At 34.9% G+C, this 26,282-nt stretch overlaps 3 protein-coding genes across 7 annotated transcripts in view; 2 read left to right on the top strand and 1 right to left on the bottom strand.

The window, feature by feature from the left end:
* The first annotated feature begins 246 nt into the window (after positions 1-246).
* LOC106167601 (uncharacterized) lies at positions 247-17,950 on the top strand. The gene is made up of 8 exons (XM_087007241.1): positions 247-555; positions 744-1,080; positions 7,336-7,482; positions 12,436-13,905; positions 14,960-15,031; positions 15,793-15,840; positions 16,091-16,159; positions 16,325-17,950. The coding sequence occupies exons 1-8, from the start codon at positions 247-249 to the stop codon at positions 16,735-16,737; spliced, it is 2,865 nt and encodes a 954-aa protein (XP_086863367.1). The 3' UTR covers positions 16,738-17,950.
* Positions 17,951-18,584: 634 nt separating this feature from the next.
* LOC106167600 (protein-L-isoaspartate(D-aspartate) O-methyltransferase) lies at positions 18,585-23,609 on the bottom strand. Of its 4 annotated transcripts, XM_013546416.2 has the most exons (7): positions 23,453-23,608; positions 23,094-23,264; positions 22,535-22,671; positions 22,098-22,202; positions 21,512-21,724; positions 20,096-20,265; positions 18,585-19,380 (listed from the first exon to the last, which is right to left on the bottom strand). In XM_013546416.2, exons 2-7 carry the CDS (start codon positions 23,233-23,235, stop codon positions 19,362-19,364), a joined length of 786 nt encoding a protein of 261 aa, XP_013401870.1. In that variant the 5' UTR covers positions 23,236-23,264; positions 23,453-23,608; the 3' UTR covers positions 18,585-19,361. The 4 variants fall into 4 exon arrangements, with proteins under 4 accessions (XP_013401870.1, XP_013401869.1, XP_086861886.1 ...); XM_013546415.2 differs by lacking the exon at positions 18,585-19,380 and having other exon boundaries at positions 19,401-20,265; XM_087005760.1 differs by lacking the exons at positions 18,585-19,380; positions 23,453-23,608 and adding an exon at positions 23,399-23,426 and having other exon boundaries at positions 19,401-20,265.
* A 142-nt stretch (positions 23,610-23,751) lies between these two features.
* The window catches only part of LOC106167598 (uncharacterized), a 38,918-nt gene continuing 36,387 nt past the window's right edge, over positions 23,752-26,282 (top strand). The window contains exons 1-4 of one of the 2 annotated variants that reach the window (XM_013546408.3): positions 23,752-23,912; positions 24,798-24,843; positions 25,166-25,266; positions 25,748-25,815. The gene's annotated coding sequence lies outside the window, so the exon portion shown is untranslated. Of the gene's footprint in view, positions 23,913-24,797; positions 24,864-25,165; positions 25,267-25,747; positions 25,816-26,282 lie in introns of both variants that reach the window. The other variant, XM_013546407.3, reaches the window with a different exon arrangement.

Here is a 26,282-nt window from a genome sequence, read left to right as displayed (position 1 = left end):
ATATGCGTATAAATATTATTGTAGAAAATTTTAAAAAGACGCACCAAGATTTTCTTGTTGCTTTAAAACCCCAGGAGCTCCTCTTGGGCATCTTACTGCTCACCGTGAGCACCTGCCATCTACCGTGAAGAAGGTATGCCGGATGACGCCATATTGACAACACGGATAATGTAGACTAGTAGAATATCCATTGTTCTTTTGGAATTTTCGCACGATATTGGAACCTGAGAACAATCACTGCTTACAATGAAGACGCATTGTCTTTTGATAAGTTTGGCAGTATTATCTGGGGTCCTCACTGTTGAAGTTCCAGAAGACTATGCCAAGTTGTTGAGCTCGAAATTGCTCCAGGAACTTGAGAAACGACTCGACGAAAGGCACAACCAGGAGCCTAGATGTCAATATGAAACTAGACGGAGCACTATTATCAGGACTAATGCTTCTCTTTCAGCAGGAGCAGAATTTCTAAAGGCCCCTGATGATGTAGAATCTCAGAGAGATTGTTTACAAGAATGCTGTTACAGAGAAAAATGCAGTGTAGCAGTCTATCAGACGGTGTGTGTTCCTTTATAAATAATAATAATGTTAGCACTGAATTAAGTCCTTAGATATTTGTCGTTTTACAGTTATCCTCCTTTGGCCATGATGTTCCTAAGCTTCTGCATATGACTTCTTATGCTGTCAGGACATCAGCCAAATGTTATTGCTGCTAGTTTTAATTGAACCTATTTTTTAACTTACAGAAGGACAGTAGCTGTTATTTATTTAACTGTCGGAAGAAAGGGATATGTCAGTTTACTTCTTCTTCTAAGTACAATACAATGATCTTAGAGGATCGATTAATTACAAGTAATGAAGATGCAAGTGAAAACAAGTTTATAGAAGAGGAAAATGCCCAACCCAGCACTACAACAAGTAGTACCACTGCCAAGGCAACTACCCCTACAACAACTACTGCTGCTCCAACTACAGCTAGCACGACTACTACTACTACAACTACAACCACTACAGCTACTACTACAACTGAAAGAACAACAGTAACTGAGAAGCACACTACTAAACCTAAAGAAAAAACAAAAGGTAGGTTATAAATAAATCTTATAAACCTTTATGGACATATTTGAACATTGAACTGCCAGTGGAAAGTGAGATCTGGGCTGTGATAAAATATGGGTATAACTGTTATATGAAGCAGGATTGCCAAGGTGAAAAAAAGCATAGTTTTCTTGTGTTCTTAGTCAAACAATAATTACAGAGAAAAATTAACAGTAAGGTCAAATGTTTTTGTACTCCCTAACGTCTTTCCAGTTAATATTTTAGCCTGTCAATTTCCATCAGTTTATACCAGTAGAGTTAAGATAAGGTGGAAATGCATATTTCCTGGTCTTTTTACTTGGATTATGAAGAGATGAAAAATAAGGATGTATACTTTAGTATGAGTATACAGTGTAAATAAATTTAAACTTTCGTAAATAATATATGCGTATCCCATATAGATGAGACTCAGAGTTTGCATAATATGATACCCTTTTAGCCAAGAACACTGAAAAATGAAGTTATATAATACTGGTTGTTATAATATTATCAAATAGTGTTAATGAGCTTTATTTGCTGTCAGATAAAGTATGGTCATTTTGCTGATGATATCTTATCAGCAGTTTGGGAAGAAAATGTTATTTTGAATTTCATGATTTTTATGTACAGACACAGATGTGTCTGTACATATAGCCGTCATCTGCGTCTGTCGTCGCTGTCGCCGTCGCCGTCGTTGCCGTCGTCGCCGTGCACTTTTACCGATAACACGATAAGTGGAAAACTGTTTTTTCTTTTTGTTTGAAACTTACAGAACTGATGAATATTCATAATACGCAGGTCAAGTTCGAAAATCAGCATGATCGGGTCACTTATATGGAATTTATGCTGTTTTTTCACTTTTTTCAGCATATATGCAGCACCGATAACACGATAAGTGGAAAACCATTTTACCTTTTGGCTTGAAACTTACAGAACTGATGAATATACATAATACTGAGGTCAAGTTCGAAAATCAGCGTGATTGGGTCATTTTTAGTGAATTTAGGCTATTTTTTCTCTTTTTTCAGCATATGTGCAGCACCGATAACACGATAAGTGGAAAACCATTTTACCTTTCAGCTTGAAACTTACAGAACTGATAAATATTCATAATACGCAGGTCAAGTTTGAAAATCAGCATGATCGGGTCACTTACAGGGAATTTATGCTGTTTTTTCACTTTTTTCAGTATATATGCAACACTGATAACACAATATAAGAAAAACAGATTGGCCAATTGTCATTATACTCACAGGAGGGGCCAATCTTACTAAAACGCAGGTTGAGTTTGAAAATCAGCATAATCAGTCCATTATTTTAGAAGTTATGCTGTTTTTTCACATTTCCTCACATTCAATTCTTAGGCATGTTAACAGTCTCATTATTGAACTAATAAGATACGTAAAAGTGTTTGTTTGACATTTCCTGCATCTTTACAACATTGTTAGTTGATTTTCTAAAAATGATGGTAAACTTGTTATCATGTATTGTGTAATAAAGTGTCAAAAATGGAAATAAACTCATATCATTGCAGTTTGTCAGATGCATTCATCCACTATGTTCAGAATCTCAGAATGGAGGAAGTTGGACATTTAACACTGTTCTATTGATATTTTTCCCATTTCATCAATTTTCTTAGTTGGTCATATAAAAATGGCAACAAACTGTTTATTTTGTTTTATGTTAAAAAAATGTTAAAAATGGAAATAAACCCATTTCAGAACAGTGCTGTCTTGTTTACATTTTGGCATTTTCAAGGTGTGACTTTGAAGTTCCATGAGCCTGCAGACCTTTGCTAGTCACGTTTTCTGAATGTTCATGTTACTAATATTCTATTATTAAAAATTGATGGTCATTATGCTGTTAAACATTATGTAATATTGCATCAAAATGTGAAGAAACCCCTATTTTGGGCACTGCTCCCATGATGACCATTTAAGAAAAACCATGTCACTTACTGTTCTCAAACTTACAGGAATGAAACATAGGGCTAAAATACAGCTTCAGTAGGCAATGCAGTCTGTTTGGTAATTTTTTCTGGCAGTTAAACAGTTTTTGTGAAAATTTAATTTTTCACATATTGGCATTTTCAAGGTGTGACTTTGAAGTTCCATGAGCCTGCAGACCTTTGCTAGTCATGTTTTCTGAATGTTCATGTGACTAATATTCCATTATTAAAAATTGATGGTCATTATGCTGTTAAACATTATGTAATATTGCATCAAAATTTGAAGAAACCCCTATTTTGGGCACTGCTCTCATAATGACCATTTAACAAAAATCATGTCAATTACCGTTCTCAAACTTACAGGAAAGAAACATGGGTCTAAAATACAGCTTCAGTTGGCAATGCAGTCTGTTTGGTAATTTTTTCTGGCAGTTAAACAGTTTTTTGTGAAAATTTAATTTTTCACTTATTGGCGTTTTCAAGGTGTGACTTTGAAGTTCCATGATCCTGAAGACCTTTGCTTGTCACGTTTTCTGAATGTCCATGTTACTAATATTCTATTATTAAAAATTGATGGTCATTATGCTGTTAAGCATTATGTAATATTGCATCAAAATAGAAGAAAACACAATTTTTGGTGCGGCTGCTATGATGAGCATTATGGGAAAACCGTGTTATGACTGTCAAACCTTTAAAAAAGAAACACAGGACTAAAATGCAGAATGAGTTGGAAAAGCAGTCTAATTGGCTTCTTTTTCTGGAAGTTATACATTTGAGTGAAATATTCATTATCTTTTTGGCATATTCATTGTGGGACTCGGAGCTCCCATGGACATGAAGCCGAATGGTAATCAAATTTTCTACATGTCCATGCTATTTATTGTCAATAATCAAAGATTGGTGATAATTATTCTATAATTTATTATGTAATGTTACATCAAAATTGACAACAATATTTTTGCATTGCTACTGCAAACATTATGAAAAGAAAACTGTGCCACTTATTATAATTTTAAACTTACAAGTACGATTTTTAGGATTGGCCTTCAGCTCATGAGAAAACCAGCTCTATTGGATTATCATGTTTATTGTATTTATGCATTTTTTGTGAAATTTTCATTTTTCTCATTCTGGCACTTTCTAAGTATAAACTTGAACTCTGATGGGCCTGGAGCCTTATGCTTTTACTTTCGTCTGTGTTACCTGTTGTGCATAAGTTGATGTTGACTGTGCAGTTAAACATAATGTATTATTGCATCAGGATTGGTAGTCTCCTATTTTGGGCATTATGGTTTTGTGCTTTTCTTAAGGTGTGACTTATGGGCCTGAAGACCTTTGAGTGGGTCAGTCTGTAAATTACCCTTGGGTATCACTAGATTAATTTCAGAGTTATAAAGTCATTTGCTTTAATAGGCCATTAAATGAGATTACGTAAAGCACACTTGTTGATATTTCCCTGTAAACTCCCAAAGGTAAAGCTCTCTGCTAGATTAATAATAAGGAAGCAGTGATAATTATGCAGGTAAATTTTGTTTAATATTGCAAATAAGTTTTATATATATATATATATATATATATATATATATATATATATATATATATATATATATATATATACCAAACTGGAAGATTAAAAGTTTGAATAGCATCTTCATTGGAATTATATTTACCTCAAGCTCTGCCAAGGAGGTTATATTTTCACCCCTGTTTGTCTGTCATCCACATAACACAAAAAAGTTATGGACCGATTTTGCAGAAATTTTCAGGAACTGTCGGAAGTGGGCCAAAGAGGACAATGATTAATTTTTGGTGGTGGTCCGGATCAATAATCAATCAATTATCAATAATAATCAACAATTGCTGCCTTGGCAGAGGTCTGCACTCTCAAAGTGCTTTTCTAGTTTTGTTGTTTTCCTTTATAATTTTTTCTCAAACACTTGCATTTGTGACTTTTAACTCTCATCTGCCTGGGGCTCTGCACATTTTCTGTATTTTCTTTTTTACCTGGGCTAATATCAGAAAAAATTTCAATGGCTAAAAGGGCTGTGCACGAGTACTACAGCGGGTTGTAGACAATTTTCTTACAATCAAAACAAACATTGACTTAGTTAAATTTTATCTCTAATAATGTTAAGTGACACCAATTTTCAAAGAACCTTTACTAACAAGACCACATGCCACCAGTTTCAAAGATCTTATCACACATCTGTCAGACCTGATTGTTCATCAAAACTATGCCAATTTTGGTCCATTTATCAGGAGTGGTAACAGAGTTTATATCCTCTGAACCTATTGCTATCTACTCCCATCTACTCCCAATTGGTTTTATATGATTCCAGGATTATGGATAAAAATGACTCCCTTGGACAATGCCAGCTCAACCTGTTATCCCTATTTTGATCCACATAATCCTGTAGTATATGCTAGTAATAAGTCACCCAATAATATCAGCTGAATAAGGAGAAATCTTTTGCACTTCAAAGCAGGCCACAAGTGCCTTATGTTTCCTTGAGAGACAAAATATGATGGAAGAAAAACACTTGATTGGCCATATCATACATTTACAAAGTCAGAAAATGTGGATAGTTCTTTGTTGTTAAGATTCACTGTTTTATAACAGCAATTCAATAAGCCACATTTCATAAGCAAGGGCTAACATTGTTGGTAATGCAAGATTAATACAGTCATCAAGATATTGATTATTTCATTTCTGTATTGGGAAAAGTTGTGAGAATTTGAGTGACGTAGAAAGTTAATGTTTGCTCTGGGATAACATTTGCCCTTTGTTGCTTCCTAGTTTTTGTATGCTAGATTGTAACATAATTTTGTGCCACTTTGTGTAATTTGATCTATTTACTGGGCATTTTACATGAACAGTTGACTCTTTTTTTATTTTTATATATATATAAGATATATTTCTGAAGAATATTTCATTCCTTTTTTTTTCAAAAAGATTGAAAGATTACAGTAAACAGCACATCAAAATCAGTAATTAAAGTATAACATTTTATAAACCTTTTTATGTAAACTTTAAAATTGGACAAAAGGGGAGGCTATTTAAGTACATGAATATTAATTTCAATTTCTTTGTCATTAATGAGGTATATGAATGTGATATATTTGCTGAATCATAAATACATGGGATGACATTGGCACTAGTTAAGTCCTGCTGATAAGCTAGAATAGTCAGCAAAACATCAAAAATGCATTTGAAAAAATTAGTCAAGCATACAGTTATTACTTTTGTTCACTGGTAAAACTTTTTGCATGCCAAAATTTGTTCAGACAGAATTACGTTCTCTATAAAATGATGTATTTTTCAGTACCACTCCTAAACTTGTGTTCTGCTGAAGAAAATATCTGTGAGACAGCCCATTCCCATTGCAAAGACAACTTCTGTCAGTGTATGGGTGGATATCATGCCAAAAATGGAGTTTGCAGTAAGTTGATTCAAGAATGTTTGATTTTGCTATGTCAGTGACATGAATTAGCTTTCCATTTTCATTCTCTTAGTGCCCCCGATAGGTTATGAGAAAAAATATTAACTGGAATTATATAATTCATATATTGATTTATATGCCCTTAATTTGGTGCATTGGCTATATAAACTGGAAATTCTGTGTGATTGATTTGACCTGTCTTACACTCCTGGGAGTTTGTATTCATGGAACCTTAGTCATTTCACATGAGTAGAAAACCTCTTTGTAAAAATACACCATTTAAGACTGCTTGTCTGTCTATAGTTCTTTTTAATATAGAGAGGAAAAAGTAATTAGCAACTTCTGGGACTTAATTATTTATTGCTGAATGTATGATCAATGCTTAATGGGTCTAAACTTCACATGAGGATTGTGTCTGGGTTAGCATGATATCTGCCTGTTTTCTACTTAATTGTGTTTCAAGCTCAGGAGGGGTGTTGTTAAAATGGCAAACACCTTCAGTATCTTAAATTAGGCATGTCAGTATATACTAATTCAAGCAGATAGAGAATTTGAGACAATTTTGATGCAATGTTCCCTTGGGGAATATCAGCCAAAGAAGTTCTGTCAAGTATTGCATCTCTCTGTCTGTACACTGCAAATTATGAATGATAAGTTGAATGGATGACTCTTGAAATGAGCCTTCCAATAAATTATAACACACTGAAATAACTTGTTTGGTCAAAGAGGATAGCCTAGAGCAGTTTTATGTATAACTTCCATTATTTTCTGCAAGCATGCTTTTCTGAATTTACAGAAGAATTGTAAGAGTAAATTATATTAGTCATTATCATTTTTGCATGTCTTCATGATTTCTTTAAATTATTACTTTAGGGCGTGACTGTGACCCAAATTTCCAATGGGAATGCACCAATGGGAAAGCTTCTTATGTTGGCGAAAACTGCATTGCCAAGTATGACCGCTGTGATGGGATAGCACAGTGCCCTGATGGTTCAGATGAGGAGAATTGTAACCCCAAAGGTAAAGTACAGTCTGCTATTTATTAGTCATTATATATAAGTTATAAATCCAACCTATATGTTTCAGTGCTCTGAGATTCTAGGTCAAGAGCTACAGATTTAGAAGAAACCAACATTGAAAGATTTACATTTAATCCGCCCATTTTCTTCATTGTTTGAATGAAGTGGATACAGGTGTGCTGTAGCCTCATGTTTCACATTACTAACAGTTTTAAAGTAGCTTGAATGATGGAAACTACTTACTTTTCTGTGTTGAAATTGCAATTATTATCTTAGATATTATTACATTTTAAGACTAAGATTACGCAAGGTTTTTCAGTGTAGACACAGAACAACTTTATTATGTACAGACACAGATGTGTCTGTACATATTGCCATCACCTGCGTCTGTCGTCGCCGTCGCTGTTCATGTCGCCGTCGATGTCGCCGTCGCCGTGCACTTTCAGCGTTAACACCATAAGTGGAAGACAGTTTTACTTTTTGGCTTTATATTTACAGAGCTGATGAATATTCATAAAACGCAGGTCAAGTTCGAAAATCAGCATGATCAGGCCATTATTGTAGAATTTATGCTGTTTTTTCACTTTTCAGCATATATGCAACACTGTTAACACATTTCAAAGAAAACCGATAGGCCTGTTGTCATGAAACTCACAGGAGTAATCAATCTTACTAAAATGCAGGTCCAGTTCGAAAATCGGCATGATCGGGCCACCATTTTAGTAGTTATGCTGTTTTTTCACTTTTCAGCATATATGCAACACTGTTAACACATTTCAAAGAAAACCGATAGGCCTGTTGTCATGAAACTCACAGGAGTAATCAATCTTACTAAAACGCAGGTCAAGTTTGAAAATCAGCATAATCGGGCCATTATTTCAAAGTTATGCTGTTTTTTCACATTTCTTCAGATTCAATTCTTAGGCATGTTAACAGTCTCATTATTTAATTAATAAGATACGTAAAAGTGTTTGTTTGACATTTCCTGCATCTTTACAACATTGTTAGTTGATTATGTAAAAATGATGGTAAACTTGTTATCGTGTATTGTATAATAAAGTGTCAAAAATGGAAATAAACTCATATCATTGCAGTTTGTAAGGTTCAATCATTCATTATGTTCAGAAACTCAGAATAGAGGAAATTGGACATTTGACATATTTGACATATTTTTCACATCTCATCAACTTTCTTAGTTGATCATATAAAAATGGCAGTAAACTGTTAATTTTGTTTTATGTTAAAAAGTGTTAAAAATGGAAATAAACGCATTTCATAACAGCACTGTCTTGTTTCACATTTCCTCAGATTCAATATTTAGGCATGTTAACAGTCTCATTATTTAACTAATAAGATACGTAAAAGTCTTTGTTTGATATTTCCTGCATCTTTACAACATTGTTAGTTGATTATGTAAAAATGATGGTAAGCTTGTTATCATGTATTGTATAATAGAGTTTCAAAAATGGAAATAAACTCTTATCATTGCAGTTTGTCAGATTCATTCATTCATTCACTATGTTCAGAAACTCAGAATGGAGGAAATTGGACATTAAACACTGTTCTATTGATATTTTTCCCATCTCATCAATTTTCTTAGTTGATCATATAAAAATGGCAGTTAAGTGTTAATTTTGTTATATGTTAAAAAATTGTTAAAAATGGAAAAAATGCATTTCAGGACAGTACTGTCTTGTCTACATTTTGGCATTTTCAAGGTGTGACTTTGAAGTTCCATGGGCCTGAAGACCTTTGCTAGTCACATTTTCTGAATATCCATGATACTAATATTTTATTCTTAAAAATTGATGGTTATTATCCTGTTAAACATTATGTACGGTAAAGTCTTGAAAATTTCGTCGTTCTTGAAAATTTCGTCGGCAGACGATTTTCCGCCGAGGTAATTTTTTTCCCCTTGAAAACTTCGTCGACCTTGAAAATGAGGTACTCAATAATTTTTGAAAAGTTCGTCACCAAATATGGCCGCGTTGTCCAGCTCAAACATGAAGGTAATGCGTCAGTTGATTCAAGACAATGATACGATCAGGATATCATTGCCGATAACACTCTCAATGGGAGATAGGAACAATAGTGCGCCCCTGCGAGCGGTTACTCACAATATAAGTGGTTAAGATGTGAATCCCCGTTCTTAATTGCGGGAACATCGGCCTTTTGTCTAAATAGTTTCATTACTATTACCTGGCTCAAGGTGCGTTATCAAGCCGGCAAATAAAAGTCACAGGCCGCGGCTTTGTCATTTGTAACGCCGTTATTGTTATCGGCGGCTGTCCTAAATGAGGAAGACACAATGAAAAATCAAGATATTATCTCGAAGGGAAATGTACCCGTCACTTCTATTCATGTCCATGTTCAATTTAGGACCATTTAACAATTACCTGGCTCATCCATGGAGATCGTTCGCAATGCGAATGGGACGAGATGGCAATTTTCATAGCTTCAGCAGAGAATCTTTCGCGTAATATTGTCAACAGATCGTTCGCGATCCAAACGAGACAAGAAGAAAATTTTCATATTTATAGCAGACTCCGTTCGCGTAAGATCATCAGCGGGAGATCGTTTGCGATCCGAGCGAGACGAAAAGGCAATTTTCATGTCATCATCGGGAGATCGTTCGCGATGTAAGCAAGAATGAAATGCAATTTTCAAATTAGTGCAAGGAACTTAGTTTGCAAAAGATCGTCAGCGGGAGATCACTATTCTACCCCCCCCCCCTTTGAATTTAATAAATAATATATATATTTTCATTTTATCTAAACCCCCCCCCCCCCCTTCCCCGCTCATGGCATATCTTCGGCGGAGAATCGTTCGCGTAAGATAATCATCGCGGGATCGTTTGCGATGTAAGCAAGAATGAAATGCAATTTTTATATTAGTTCAAGGGATTTAGGGAACTTCGTTAACGGAAGATCGTCAGCGAGAGATCATTATTTCACTCTCCCCCCCCCCCCCCCCCCCCCCAGACCCCAGACACACACACTTTGGATTTAAAAAATATCTTTTTCATTTTATCTTTAAACAGCCCCCCCTCCCCCGCTCACGGTATATATTCGGCGGAGAATCGTTCGCGTAATATCCTCAGGACTTTGTTCGCGTAAAATCATATCAGAGGGAGATCGTTCGCGATCCTAGCTTGACGTAAAGGCAATTTTCATATCATCGTCGGGAGATTGTTCGCGATGTAAGCAATAATAAAATGCAGTTTTCATATTAGTTCAAGGAACTTAGTTTGCAAACGATCGTCAGCGGGAGATCATTATTTTAACCCCCCCCCCCCTCCCCTTTGAATATTATAAATAATATATATTTTTAATTTCATCTTTAACCCCCCCCCCTTCCCCGCTCACGGCATACATGTATCTTCGGCGAAGAATCGTTTGCGTAATATATCGCCAGGACTTTGTTCGCGTAAGATCGTCAGAGGGAGATCGTTCGCGATCCGAGCGAGACGAAAAGGCAATTTTCATATCATCATCGGGAGATCGTTCAGTTTTCATATAAGTTCAAGAAACTTAAATTGCGGAAGATCGTCTGCGGGAGCAATTATTTTAACTCCCTGTAAATTTTTAGGAAGTTACAGATGGTACTTTTAGAAGGCCTGACATTCAATCCTGGGAAAAGCCCTGCATGCAACAAACGTTGCCAAGTGCATAATTTTTTTTAAATATGTCGCGGCCAGGTTGTAATGCAAGGAGGCAATTAAGCTTATCTTGATCCTTCTCCTCTATCAGGAGGTATGTTTCTTACCGAGAAGATAATTCTCAACACATTTTCGGGTACAGTAAGTTAAATTAAACTTAATCGAGATGCAGTAATAAATATATTATTATTTACCACCAGAAAACGACTTAGGAAGTAGTTTTAAATATCCCACAATATAGGAGGGTCAAAGATAACAGTCGCTAAGGATAAAAGCCCAAAGGCCGGATTTTTGAAAATTTCGTCATACCCAGGAGTCGGGGAGAGGTAATTTTGAAAAATTAGTCGGATTTACACAATTAAAAATATTAATTAATTTTTAAGCGACGAAATTTTCAAGACTTTACCGTAATATTGCATCAAAATTTGAAGAAACCCCTATTTTGGACACTGCTCTCTTGATGACCATTTAAGGAAAACCATGTCACTTACTGTTCTCAAACTTACAGGAAAGAAACATGGGACTAAAATACAGTTTCATTAGGCAGTGCAGTCTATTTGGTAAATTTTTCTGGCAGTTAATCAGTTTTTTGTGAAAATTTAATTTTTCACATATTGGCAATTTCAAGGTGTGACTTAGAACCACCTTGGGCTTGAAGACCCATGCTAGTCACATTTTCTGAAAATCCATGATACGTATATTTTATTATTAAAAACTGATGGTCTTTATGCTGTGAAGCATTATGAAATATTGCATCAGAATAGAAGAAAACACAATTTTGGGTATTGCTGCCATGATGACCATCATGGGAAAACCATATTACTTATGATTGTCAAACTTTTAAAAAAGAAACACAGGACTAAAATGCAGCTCGAGTTGGAAAAGCAGTCTAATTGACTTCTTTTTCTGGAAGTTTTACATTTTCAAAGTGTGAACTTGAACTCCCATGGGCCTGAAGCCTTATGCTTGTTACACATTTTACTTACATTGGTATTACCTGTTGAGCATAATTAAAATTTGATGTTGAATTTGCAGTTTAACATAATGTACTTTTACATCAGAATTGACAGTAGCCTATTTTGAGCATAGTTATTTCCTGTTTTTTGTCTGTACATTTGACAGCTTTGCTGCCTTGTCTGTTTTAGTAACTATGACAAAGTCTTGTATAGTTCATCTTTTGATCTTTTTATATTTGAAAATTTGAAATATTCCAATAGTATGCATTGTCAGTATAATTCTTAAACTTGCTTAAAATACCATATTACTAACACTCATTCAAACCTGTTTTATCAATAGAGCATAATAATAAGATGTCAAGTATACACTCAGGAAACAAAAACGGGCATGGGTATCATACTAACCCGCATGGTTCAAACCAGCATGGATACTATCCCAGTAACTCAGGTGATGAAGACAATGGTGACAATGGAGGTAGTGATGGGTATAGGAAGGTGTATGGGAGTCCTAACAGAGATGGGGCTGGGGATCAGTATTACTACAGAAACCATGGGTACTGGGATACTGGTTATGGTGAGGGGGACTCCAGTAGTGATGGTGGTGGTGGTGGTGGTGGAGGGAGAAAGAGTGAAGGTCTTAGTGTGGGATCAACTGCTGAAACAGAAAGCCAACAAGAACAGGAGCTCCAGCAGCATGCCGACCTGAAGCATCTCCAACAGAAGGAGAAGCCTCACAGTGCACAGCATGCCCAGATGTATGATTACACCCAGGGGCAGTCGAATGAAGACACCCTCACTGATCTTGGCTTGAGCAGACATAAACCACAGTCTGAATCCGAAGGTGAAGTTGGCAAATCCATCATAGTAGATATAGCACCCACTGAGCCTCCTCCAATGTCAACAGCCCCAGCCACCACAGAGCCTGCCCTGGCAAGAAATGAGCATATAGACTTGTCACAGCTATCAGGTGATGCCAGTGAGGAGGCCCCCTCTAAATACCCCCCTCCTGTCCATGATGTCACCCCTGTTCATGATATCCCTTACGCCCATCAATACCCCTCAGCCCATGAAATCCCCCCCACCCATGAAGACCCCCCTGCCAGAATCCAACATCATAAAGTCGGAGGGAAGAAAGGCCAGTCAGGGGAGACCAGGCAGGAGTCTAAGCCACAAGAAAATGAAGGGAAGCTTGCTAGTGATGGTTTTTACCCACAGCAAAATAGCAGGCCAAGTGAAGATCCCAACTCTCGGTACCACCATGTCAAACCACCTGTTGGTCACAGCTCAGGCAGCAAGCCTACTCCCCATGACAACAGGGCACCTGCTGATAAAATTGTCCTATATCCAGAACCAGACCAGTACTACTTAGATAGGGACAGGAATAAGGATGGTGATCAGCCAACTCGCCAAGGGTCATACCACAATTACAATGGTTATAGAGACTATGGGCTTTTTGATAGTGACTACCCCTACAGATCAAGATATGACAATAGGTATGATGGCAGGTATGGTCCAGTGAAAGAAGATAATAGAAATGATGAAGGCTATGGCAGCTATGGAAGAGAACAACAAGGAAATCACCAAAAATACAAAGGAAAAAATACTTATGATGAAAAACTGTATAATAATTATGGAAGATATGGCAAAGTGAACTCAGATGTTAGTGACAGCTACGTGGACCCCAATGATGCTGCTTTAGAGAATTACAAAGTCCATGGCACAGGGTTTGACTATGACTATGGTGGCTCCCATGATAAACAGACAAATGCTGGAAAGGACATATGGGAGCACAAAGGTCTTGGGGATTCAGGTCAGCTTGATGGTGCATGGTTTATTCTTACAGTTGTGTACTTATGATTTTTGTTGGTATTTAGGCTCATTTTTCTTTTTTCTTGTATGCCTTGTGTAGTATCCGTTGACTTATTGTTGTTTGTTTTTTATTTGCATGCCTTATAATCATGATTCAGTTTGATGTATCTTTGAATCTTTGACCATGATGAATTTACATAATGGCATGTCCAATTTTTATTGTTAAATTGTACTGTGTTATTTGCTTAAATCACCCTACTATCATCTTTCAAATTATGATGTTGTATATTCTGTTACCTTAGTTACAAATATTATTCTCTGCTTGCCTATGTTATGGTGCTATTGTACTTATTTTATTTTTAAAACTTTTTTATTGATTTATGTTTGGTTATGGCAATAAATGCCTTTTTATATGTCAAGGCATGATATCTGGACAAGGGTCTTGCAATATTCGTACATATCTCATATCTTTCTGAAACCCCAGTATTTATTTTTTGAAAAATATTCAGTCTACATCTTTACATATTTATATTATGCATGGCAGTATTTAATTTCCTTTTTTGTTAAACATTAATCTACCTTATTCAGTTTATAAAATGCAAGATACAGAAGTAGATTTAATAAGAATGGTACTTTTATCATGATCTTCCTGATGAGTATTTTATTCAGTGCTTTGATTTAGTGTATAATGATGAGTTTTCTTTCATCTTATAAAAAAGTTTTTAGCACAATTTTTAGTTTATAATGAGGGTGGAGTGAAATTTGTTGAAAGCATGTGTTTTTATATTGACTCAAATACTTTAATATGTGGTTTAAACTTGATTTCCTTATTGGCCAAGTGCATGATATTGTGGAAAAAGAATAAAAGAGAAGCAAAGAGAATGCTTCTTCCCCTTTGTGTTGAAAGGCAGACCAAATTTGAAAGGGTGATCAAATCCAGTATATTAAGTCTTTTAACATGTGCTTGATGCAAATGACATTAATTTTCATCTTGAACATTATTTTCAAGTACTGTGTGATTTATTTACCATTTTGTTTTGTATTTTATTATTTAGGTTACTTTAGAAACTCCTTGTTTAATGACCACGCTAAACCAGTCTACCAGTTCCCCTACAGAACATGGCTTGGTACTAATTCATGCTTCACTAACTATCCTACAGAAATGCAACTAGATATTTAGACTAGCTAGGTTGTCTATTGTATAGGTGTTAGTTACATTTCTGTATTTTTCTCTGGGACATGTTGCACATTGCACAATACAACAACTTCACCAGTTCAAAGATGCACCATTGATTGGACTGGTTTTCTATATGTTGGGATCAAATTTCAAACACTGATATAGATGTAGGAACATGGAATTGCATTGAGTCTGCTTATACTTAGTAATTGAATGCAAATCGTTGTATTGTGCAGTGTTCATGGGTGTGGGTTTAGAAGGAGCTTCTGGTATCTTTTGGCCTATTATTAGTTGAAATTTCCAAAATCCTCAGTAAAGCAGTTCAAAATTTTGCTAGTAGTAGTCAGATAGTGCATTGTTAAAATTGAAAAGGCATACTTGGTGGAGGAGTTGAAATATATTGAAAGTAAAGATTACCTCATTACAGGTTTAATTTAATGCTTGGTATTTTGCTAATGATTTGATATGTTTAACTTCATTTAATCATTTGCATCACTTGCACAATTATATGTCTTTACATAGATGCTGCATCTTTTTATATGCAACACCGATACACATAATCAAAACTGGTGGATAACCACAGTATTTTTTCAAATGTTTACTAATAGTACTAGTATGTAGCTATCCATTTGTTTTTATTTTGACTCTAAAAAAACTGCATACAATTGTAAGATACAGTTTGGTTGAACAGTATGTTATTTCTGTTTGTAGAGGAAGAGAATGCAGGAAAAGAGGAGAAGGAACCCACTCCAACTCCAGGTAAACAGACAATTATTAGGAAATGGAGTAATGAGTCAGTTACTTGCTATGTATTGATCAACACATTATCATGAATGGCATTATGGTTGAGTGAAATCATGTTATGAAAGTTGTCTGTTTTCAATTATTTCATTTTCTGTATTCAGTTAATATTCCAATTTCATTTTCAAAATTGGCCAAATGAATGAAAATTCAAATGTTACCTTTACTAGTACCATTGTATGTTGCTTATTACCTTTTGCAAAAACAGAGCCCAAGAAAGAAAACAAGGTTGAAGATGCCAAAGAGGAGAAAGTGAAAGATGATAAAGAGGACACAGGTCAGTAAACCTTTATCTTTTCAAGATTTATTATTGTGATTAAAAAAAAAGATACATATTTGGAGTTTTATGAGGTAATATGGTGTCATTGATCTTAATATGTTATATTACCATCTTGCTCTATTAGGAAAGATATAGATCCAAATCCTCATGTTTATACAACAGGTCCTACAGAAATGCCCCAGAGAGTTGTTAATGATGGTGACAGCAAAGAGCAAGAAACTCCAGCAGTTACAGTTCCAACTTCGCCCAGTCCTGCGACCTCTGAGGAAGTGAAACCAGGAGACGAGTCGAGTTCAAAACAACCAGCAACAGAACACCAACCAGATCAACCATCCAACCAGGTGATAACACCCAATTCCTCAGTTGATCTCCTGAATCAGGTCACTGAGGAAGAAGAACAGGCTGCCTCCAGTAGGCAGGGGCCCATACTGGCACTGTCCTTGGGACTTACTGTTATGGCATTACTACTGCTCTTTGTTGGCTGTAAATACAGGAATATGAAGAGAAAGCTACGGAGGGGAAAACCCCTGAACTCTAATGAAGCTGATTACTTGATTAATGGTATGTACTTGTAAATGTTTGGGTACAGTGTAAGGGCATCTTCTTCAGCTGGTTTCACATACTTCGTTTTTTTATCGTTATTATTCTTTTATAAATGTTCTTGTAGATATTTCTTTTTCTGATGTTTAAACAATTTCTCACCACAAGTGAGAATACAATTTTTTTTTAACTGAGAACATCTTTGAGAAAGCACTATGTATTTTGGAACAATTTAAATTAAAATAATACCTCCCAAATGCAGTGATTGCTCAAGAGAGTGGTTACAAAATAAGTCCCCAAGTATTTGTCCATCCTGAAGTGTTTGATCAATTTAAATGGTTGCAATTCCAGACTTTTTTAGGACTATGTTGTGTTATGTCTTTAGAGATTTTAATACTCCTTATTGACATCAATGTTCTGAGTAAGTTTACAGTTTAAGTTAACAGGGTTTGAATAAATGGTCTTTTACTTCAACTAATTGCCAGCTAACAGATTAAGTGTTACACTGGTTTTGTATAGAAGTTGCAAACTTTTAATAAATGAATAGTATTAGGACAGGAAATATGCATCTTATGTATATGTGTTAATATTTCAAACTATGCTGTTCTGACACTTTCTGATAGTTGAGGGTAAAACAGAAATTTTCTTGAAATATTCAAGTTGGAGTTACTGAAAAGAATACAGTTCCTTTTGGTCTACTTAAATTTGGAAAAAGTGAAATTTTCATGATAATTATTTTATACATGAACTGCTGCTTTTACAAGGATTTGTAAAAGTTAATTTTAAGGTCACATGTTGAGAAAATGCATCATTTGATATATTGGTATAATTGAAACATAAGGAAATCCCTACTGTCATCAAAGCATTCCCAGCTTGCTGTGATTAAAATTACATTTGTTTATATTCATAAGAGGTCCACTTATTTTATTTTTTATTCCATAGCATGTGCAATATGATTTGTCATAGAGAAGATCGTTTGGTAGCATTAAAAGATCACATGTAGAAAATATTGTTGCAGATTAGTGCTCTGCAATTGTTCAAAATTTGTTCAGTTATCTCATGTTGTGCCGTCTTAAAGTCTACTAGTACACATTGCTTCATGCTAATCATAGTCTGTCCTTGTAAATGGGTATCGGATTTGATATTACTGACTGATGTTTTATGTAAGTCTTCAAACTAATATATTATATGTGTATAGACAACTACACGTATTATTTTGCTGTAATAAAGCAATTGTATTTGTCAAAATGGTTTCTATTTCTTTTTTGTTAGCTTCTTCCCAAGATAAAATCTTTGATCACGCTTGGGGTTTGTCCAGCCTAGGTTCAACTATATTATTCTCATTACAACTAGAAAAGCATTCAGAGGGACAGACCTATGCCAAGATGGCTCAGTTCTTATTATTAATCAACTTATTGATAAATTGCCACCAAATTCCAATTTGGCCCATTTTTTTTATCTGTCCTGAAAATTTATCAAAAGCTGTCTATAGCTTTTTGAGTTAGGTTGTTTTAAAACTAAAACTAGCAAAGAGAAGCTGGGCAGTCTGCCTTAACTTGCTTGGGATTTAGAATTCTTGGGTGCAATGTAAGTCCCTATGAAAATTGTGTCTGGTGATCTCTGTCAAATTATTTCCAATTTACATTTTTCACAGTTAAGTGCAAAAAAAAAAAAAAAAAAAAAACTCCCATATGCTGTCTGTGAATGTACTGCAGAGACAGGAGGAGAAATGATTTGTCATTTTGTCACAACACTGTCATAATGGCCAGTTAATACTCTCAACAATGTTTTAGGAAAAGAAAAAACTATATCAGTTTACATAGTATCAAATGGCACAACTTCTGGAGATAAACTGACAGCAAAACTGCCAAATTCATTAATGTAACAGAAATGCTAGTTTTAATGAACAATTTACTTTAAACTTACTTAAAATAAAAATTACTCTTCAAAGCAACAAATTTAAAGGGTTTTAACTTGAATGTATATACATTTTACAATACACTTTTCCAAAACATTTTATATAACTGCAAATACAAGGTGTATTTATATCTACCAGCATTGCATGAAGTACAGAAATACTGCATATGACTAATAGGTCAAAAAAGGTACAAAATTACAAATTGTTGCAAAATAAATAAAAGGACTTAAGCAGTTTCCTTCTTAATGAAAAAAATTCCAACCAATAAAACAAAGCATTCATTTTACAATCCTTGCAAACAACAGTATGGAACAATCCTACATATGGTGCCATGCACCACTTACAGTATGAGCAAACTTAGCATTTACTGGGAATACTTAGGCCCTTTATAGCAAAAAAAAAAAAAAAAAAAAAAAAAAAAAAAAAAAATTAACACTGGGATTTTGGTACCTAGGTCACACACACAATGAATAAATTATGCTAGAATTATAATATAAAGAAGTCTTTCTCCTGCCTTTGTGTTTAAACAGTATGGCAGAGAGGCTTGAATTAGGAAAAGAATCCAAACTAAATGACTCACAATGTGTTTATATGTTAAATAGCCTGTTTGGTTATCAATCACAAAACTACATATTTGCATCTAAAGTTATCACTTTTATGCAATGTATGTTAAGTTAAAGTAGGGCAAACTGGGACCACAGCACTCTTGAAAACCGAAAACCATTTCTTGGTGTTGTACTGCTACAGGTCTTCCTTTCCTCTGAAAATAACAATGTAAGATTCACATTTCAAATTTTGTTTTTATTCATTCAGATAATTATTTTTATTATCACCCTTTTTCATATTTAACATATTTTCAGTTGAAGAATGAAAAGCCGCTCTCTGCCAAATTTTCCAGCATAGAGTAAGACAAACAAGTTACAAATATGCAATTTAGGAGTTACATACTTGAAAACAATAAGGACAACCAAATGATAATATAATATCTTTAAAAGATAATGAATTAAATCTAATTACCGGAACTATGTGCTTTTATTTTCATCATTAGCAGGTTAAGCATATTTATCATATATGCAGTTTTGGGATGCCATGAACTTTTTCTAATATCTGCCAAATATCATTCTGAAATTTTTTTGTCCAGTAGCAAGTATTTCATTGTAAATTTGACACTCTAAGGTTACTTCACTCTAATAACTACTCTTTTTCTCTTGAAAATTTCTTAATTTCTTAATTACTTTTTCCTTTCATTCAAGTTAAAACCCTTTCCTTTCATTGTCTGGTGACAAGTGGAAAGCAAACAAAACAAAAGACAAAATACATTTCAATTCAATGTTAATTGTTCACTATAATCTTAATTTAATTTTTAAAAAAATATACACTAAATGTGAAAAAATTATACCCCACTTATGAAAGCTAAATGATAAAATATTGCAATAAGAACAATTACAGTCAGTAAAGCAAACAAAATAATCCACCTTGGCCATTGCTTTTCTTTGTTTGTGAGTGGTACATATATCACTGGCATTAAGTTCTGTATGTCAGCAGTCCCGTCCTGCCGTTTGTCTACTTGAACTAATTGCTGGTTATGCCCCTCTGGGCCTACAGGTATTATCAGCCTGCCTCCAGGTTTAAGTTGATCAACGAGCTGTCAACAAATGAAAGCAATAAAACAATCACAAAACTATGTACATTATTTTACTTTTGGGCAATATTTCAGACAATATCAATTCAAGATTATCCATCCCTTCTTTTTTTTTCATATCTTCCTGCTGCAACTTATCAACTTATTTAACTTGCTGATGCATATACAAATCAGTATATTCTTCATAACTCCAGCACAATGTCAAAGTTTTTGTCCCTCCTGGGCAAAACTCTCATGTTTTCATGTGGACCTCGGTCAAAGAGTTAAATGTCAGACAGTCTGTAAGGAATCAAATACTGCATAAGCTGCCTTATAGGGTACATTTCATGCCACATACTTCTTCTGAAAGTTAGAACCTGATCCTTTAAATAATGTCCATGTTGGAATGTTTTCTATGGTAAAGTCCTACATTTCTCTTCAAAAACTTGATACATGTAAATCCATACTGATGTTTTTGGTAAATCTTGTTGGACTACAAGTAAGCAAAATAACTGTTATTATTTTCTGTGTATGCTAACATAATGGGAAGCTGACATGGCATATACTGAAAGTAAAATAAAACATAAGACTGTCATTTAACTGTTCTTGTACTGATCCAACGCACAGTAACTTGCTCTGTGCATATTATAAATTGGTAACTCTCCTCATCTCCATGGAGCCCACTGTTTTTCTTTGTTGGTTAGGGGAACATATACAACTGACATGAGGTTTTTCTTGGTGACAGTTCCATCTTGGTTTCTGTCCACCTGTTGTAATTTCTGCGTCTGTCCTTCAGGTCCAACTGGACAGATGAGACGACCACCAGGCTTCAGTTGTTCTACTAGCTGGAATAAATATTGAAACACGGATGGCTGAAATAATATAGAAACATGGCTGATGGGAAAAAATGAGCCATTAAATTAAGCTAAATCATAATTTGCCAAACATCTACAGAAAGTAACAGCTGCTTGGATGCCGAAAAAACTCCATCCAAATTAGCGAAATTATACACATTTTTTAGTCAAGACATATATACCCATATGTAATTGGTTGGCCCCAAAGTTTTCACTCACATGCTCAGTCATTGGTTATAATAATCAATTGTCAATGATTACCTGTCCACCAATCTCTGACACTTAAACTGAAATAAGGACATCTTTCCAATTCTCTGAAATCTTTTTTCTTTTGACTGCCATTCCAATTTTCTTGCCACAACTACTTAAATTAATCCAAGACAACTTCAATTTGTAAATTCATTATAAATACTTACATGCTGTGGAAGGTTAGGAGCTGCAGCACCAACATGTATGGCGTCGTAAGGACCATCTTCTGCATACCCTTTACGGCCATCTCCCACAACCATTTTGATTCGTCCACTGTCTAGCATTGCACCATGCGCTGGATTCTTGCGGATATTTGTGATGGAATCTTTTACCAGTTCATCAATGTGATCTATTCCAACCACATGACCCTCTTCACCAACCTGTGAAAAATAACTGCAGGTTATTCATTTTGCAATTAGGCTGAAACTGAGAGATTATGGACACTTAATCCAATCAGAAATAGTGTCATTATCCAGTATAACAAAAGCATGATTTTCCACATTAGAAATGGCTTAACCTCTCTACAACTTGAACAATCATTTTAAATGACAGGCAAAATGTATTATATCACTATCAGACATGTTATTTGAGATTTTTAGTATATGCAAATCATAGAAATGATTTTTTTTAAATTTTACATCACTGTACACTCAATGATACATTACACTGAAACATCAATTTTACATCACTGTACACTCAATGATACATTACACTGAAACAAAAAAGTACTTTTGGTAAATATCTTAGGTTTACCATAATTGCCATTAGGGTAGTTAATATCCCACTGCCAGAGCCTACATCTAAAGCTGATGCACCCTCATACAGATGATCTTTTAGCAGTTGTAATGCATAGGCATGCTGGAAAAACAAACAAAATTCCATTCATGTTTTTCTATTGGGGATATTCCACTTTCATTTAACCCTGGTATGGAAAAATTCTACATAAAATTTAAAAGCCATCAGATAAATACTATACATTCATGAGAACATAGCAGAGTATTTAGAATTTCAATTCTTAGCTACTGTAGAGATAAAAACACATATATCTTACATCAACTGTGCTAGAAAAATATTTCCAAGTGAATGGCATGGTTCTAAAAGAAAATAAAATTCACTTATATTGCATCTAACTTTTAATGCACATCATTCCTTAAAAAATTTAGTAAATAGAATATTTTGTAAGATAATACCATATGTGGTGCACTTATGGTAACAGCATAACCAATGGATTGAGGGGAGTCCATATAGGCATTGTGTTTGGCATAATGTCCTCTATCTACTTGTAACATGGCTTGGTACACTCGTTCATCTTTGATAATACCATTTCCTTTAAAACAAAATATCATCAAGAGTCCGATGGTTTCTTTCAATTTGCTGTACTTTTATACAGCAACTTGCAATATAATTTCTTGTCTTGTTGAAGTCATTCATTAATTGTGATCAAACTGTGGAAGTTATCAAAGAACTAAATTAAATTCCTGGTCAACTAGCAATTTAGTCAGGTGAATGCTTATTTCTTATTTATTCCATGTATATTTACTTCACAAAACATGTAATATTTGTGCGGGTTATTAATTTCATAACTAAAAACAGTTGGAACAAGAGTATGGACATCAGATCAAATTCATTAAGTAGGAAAAATAGTAAAGAATTACGACAATTACAATTCTGTCTACACTGTCACTTACTTAGTGTGTCTTCAGTAAAAATGAAAGTGATCCACTTTACGTGAACCAAGGTAAAACTTACTTTTTAAATTATTAATAAGGTTTTCATTATTACTACCACTTGACCTCCAAGCCATGGCAGCCAATCTACTGTAGGCGTAGACAACTGACGAAAGAGACAGGAAACGAATGACGGCGGTCCTGCAGCGGTTCAATATCACCATTTGAAAAGTTCACATTCTCAAGCCGTCACCTGCGCAAAAACCAGCAAACCATTTTAGAAACTTGTAAGCATGTTAGAGGATTGACAGGCGATAACTTGCAATCAGTTTAACATCGAGAACAGTCTTCTACTTAAAAACAATAAAATGGATTTGAAAAGCATACCAACGCAAGTTTTAAATGCAAAAAAACAAAAATATATTCCAATAAGTCCCTCACCCATCAATGACCTTGACACTTCAGGTCACCCAGAATTCAACGCGGCGTTTCCTATGTGACGTGACTCGAGTGCTTCGTTGCTCTACTGTTCTGCGCAGTTGCGCTAAAGTCCAAAATTTATATATGGTTTTTAGCTGTGGCTTATAATTGATTCAGAAAATTAAACATGAAAAGTACTAATTTTAGGCGTTTGCAAATTTCAGTACATTAAACCACTTCGTTCTTCTTGATTAAGAGGCTTAAATTAACTGTAAAAAATAAAAGATATGTAATGCTGAAACTAGGACGACGATTTGAGCACGACGACGCTCAGAGACCGCGACACCCGGCGGTAAGATGTGAAAGTAGGAGCTACATGTGCTGCAGTAGACAGATATATTGCTACAATACAGACAGACATATAAGCCATTGATCCGAGTTTATCATTAAACATGTTTTATTTACCAGTGGGTCAAACACGGTAAATACTAGTTAATCTTAAAGGAAAAGTTTATGAAAATTGTCCTACAGCAGAACAGGCAATCAAAGGCATAACAATTATAACTCCTTGATTGTTGTCGGAGAGACTTTTCAGGGACTTGACAAGAGGCAGTGCCTTAGTAGTTGTGCAAACAGCCTGGCCATTACCACTTGGATTTCAGCAGGGGTGGTGGTGGTGGGGGGGGGGGGGGGGTCACAGTACAGTAACTTGTACATGATTAGCCAGAGACATCTGTGAATATCTAGTGAAAATCAATCTGTGGCCCTGGTATAGGGTACCTCTGAACCGTTTTCTATAACTGACTGTATCAGGCCTCACCGAATGATCCCGAATTCACCGGTAGATTGGACCACACTACCCGTTATTAAGGTGTGAGTCAGTACGCATTTCACAGTATCATACCTCGGAACAAATTTAGAGATGAGATGCGCTACTTTCCAACCCCGCTGAGAATCATCACTATCACATCCCGTACTAGGGAAGAGCGTCTAATACTTCAAAGCACGTACTGATACACACCTTGAAAACGGGCAATGTGGTCCGATCTATTGGTGAATTCAGGATCATTCGGTACCGAGTCTGGTAGTTGGGTAGGCCTGTGTATGTGATATATAAACATTTAAGTGTGGATAACGCTTATGTCAACTTGTCATAACAGCTATAAATTTTGTCAGACTGGATTGTTTTTATAGAGACGGAACAAAAAGATAAAAAGTAATGGCAATGTGGCATGTAGTTTTCACATTGACAAAAGTTGTTTGGCAGTAATTCTTGTGCATGTTAAAGTGTCATTTTTGTTGACTCAATTTAAACAGATTTGCTGATGTAAGATAACTGTAACATTGTGTTTTAATCTCATTTCAGTAATGAAAGTAAGAGATCGAAGCACTCTAAGACACTTGCAAGATCAGTAAGTACCACTACTTTAAGGTAGGTTGTACATGTACACATAACTACTTCAGAATTTGGTGAATTGTTTCAAAATTTTTATCCTTGTTATTCTGAAGTCTGAAAGACATTAAAATTTTACCAATATTCATCTTTCACATGTTATATTTAATGTTATTTTTATTAATTTTCAGTCTCCAACAGTGGTGACCATGATTTAACACGATAAATACAATTTTGTAGAAAAATGAAATGCACAAATCCAACTTAATTCCATTGATAATCTTTTTATTGATAGCGTATGTACAGTGTATGTACTTGTATAGCTTTCTTATTTTTTACAGCTGTTCATAATCTCTCTGTTACCAGCCTGACCACATCAAAGATGGCTTCTTCATTGGTGATTGAGGTCCACAACCAGTAACAATTACACCAACTGACACAGGTCTGCTATTCTCCCTCACATGTTTCCTTGGTTTTTCATGTTATTTGGCAATATGACTGGCAACATCTTGACATTGTCACATCATTATGTTGGGTGTGTTAGATGTTGCATGCATCTGATATACATTCTTTATTTTAAGAATATTTATCACACTATCTTGTTCGTTTTCAAAAGTGAGTTTTTTTAAGTTGTTGGATTTTTAGCAGTATGAACTATATTCAGGTTTTTACACCTGACAATTGTAATAACTGATTTTGATGTCATAGAGAAGAGCATATTATGTGTACTATACCTTGGCCTGATGGAAGTGGAAGACAGATTAATTTTTTTTTTTCACCACATCATGATCTTCTTAAGAAAGCTTAGCTAAAGTACTAAGAAACTGCAGTTCATATTAGATGACAATATGTATTTGACTTGATACATTGTGTGCTTTATTTTCAATTGGAAGTCTTGTTTGTTTTGTTCATGCAAATGGCAGATTTCAAGGAATTAGAAGAAGGGGGACGAATAGGAAACCGTGGGATATTTGGATTTCTTACCAAAAAGGTAAATAGTATTATTACTGTGGACAGTGGTGATATATATATAGTAAAGATGACATTGCATATATTTATCTCTGTTGTTTGCTTGGTATATGTCATGTTTATGTATCAGCACAAACATTTTTTTCTTCAAAGTGGAAAAAAAATATAAACAACCAACACCATTTAAAGCATCTTTGACTGACCATTTTGTAAGGAAATCTTTATTTGAAGCAAAATACTGGTAATTATTAGTAATATGGACAAAAATGATCACCATCAATTTTTAGTTTCTTTAAACACACAAATAAGGGAATAGACAGAATGAGCATCAGCATTTTGATTTTGTCGAAGGTGAGTGAACACCTCTCAGTTATGATCATTTATGATCAGATGGACTTTTGTTTGGCTGGTGTCTTCCTTAGTTATTTGTCTGGTGTCTTCCTTCCATTTTTCTTTGAGCAAACATTTCAATAACACGTACCTAGCTAG

This window comes from Lingula anatina, chromosome 2, assembly GCF_051362555.1.
Source record: "Lingula anatina isolate TDL-2025a chromosome 2, LinAna3.0, whole genome shotgun sequence".
Classification (NCBI taxonomy): domain Eukaryota; kingdom Metazoa; phylum Brachiopoda; class Lingulata; order Lingulida; family Lingulidae; genus Lingula; species Lingula anatina.
This window is presented reverse-complemented; position numbering and strand designations above follow the sequence as displayed.

Excerpts from the sequence above, each read along its gene's own strand:
- LOC106167601 (XM_087007241.1), top strand. The coding sequence starts at position 247 with ATGAAGACGCATTGTCTTTTGATAAGTTTGGCAGTATTATCTGGGGTC. Across the intron at positions 556-743 it reads GTGTAGCAGTCTATCAGACG|AAGGACAGTAGCTGTTATTT; the intron begins GTGTGTGTTCCT and ends TTTAACTTACAG. Across the intron at positions 15,841-16,090 it reads GGAACCCACTCCAACTCCAG|AGCCCAAGAAAGAAAACAAG; the intron begins GTAAACAGACAA and ends TTGCAAAAACAG.
- LOC106167600 (XM_013546415.2), bottom strand. The coding sequence starts at position 23,235 with ATGGTGATATTGAACCGCTGCAGGACCGCCGTCATTCGTTTCCTGTCT. Across the intron at positions 22,672-23,093 it reads CCTTATTAATAATTTAAAAA|GAAATGGTATTATCAAAGAT; the intron begins GTAAGTTTTACC and ends TTTGTTTTAAAG. Across the intron at positions 20,266-21,511 it reads CTCCTAACCTTCCACAGCAT|CTCGTTGATCAACTTAAACC; the intron begins GTAAGTATTTAT and ends ATTTGTTGACAG.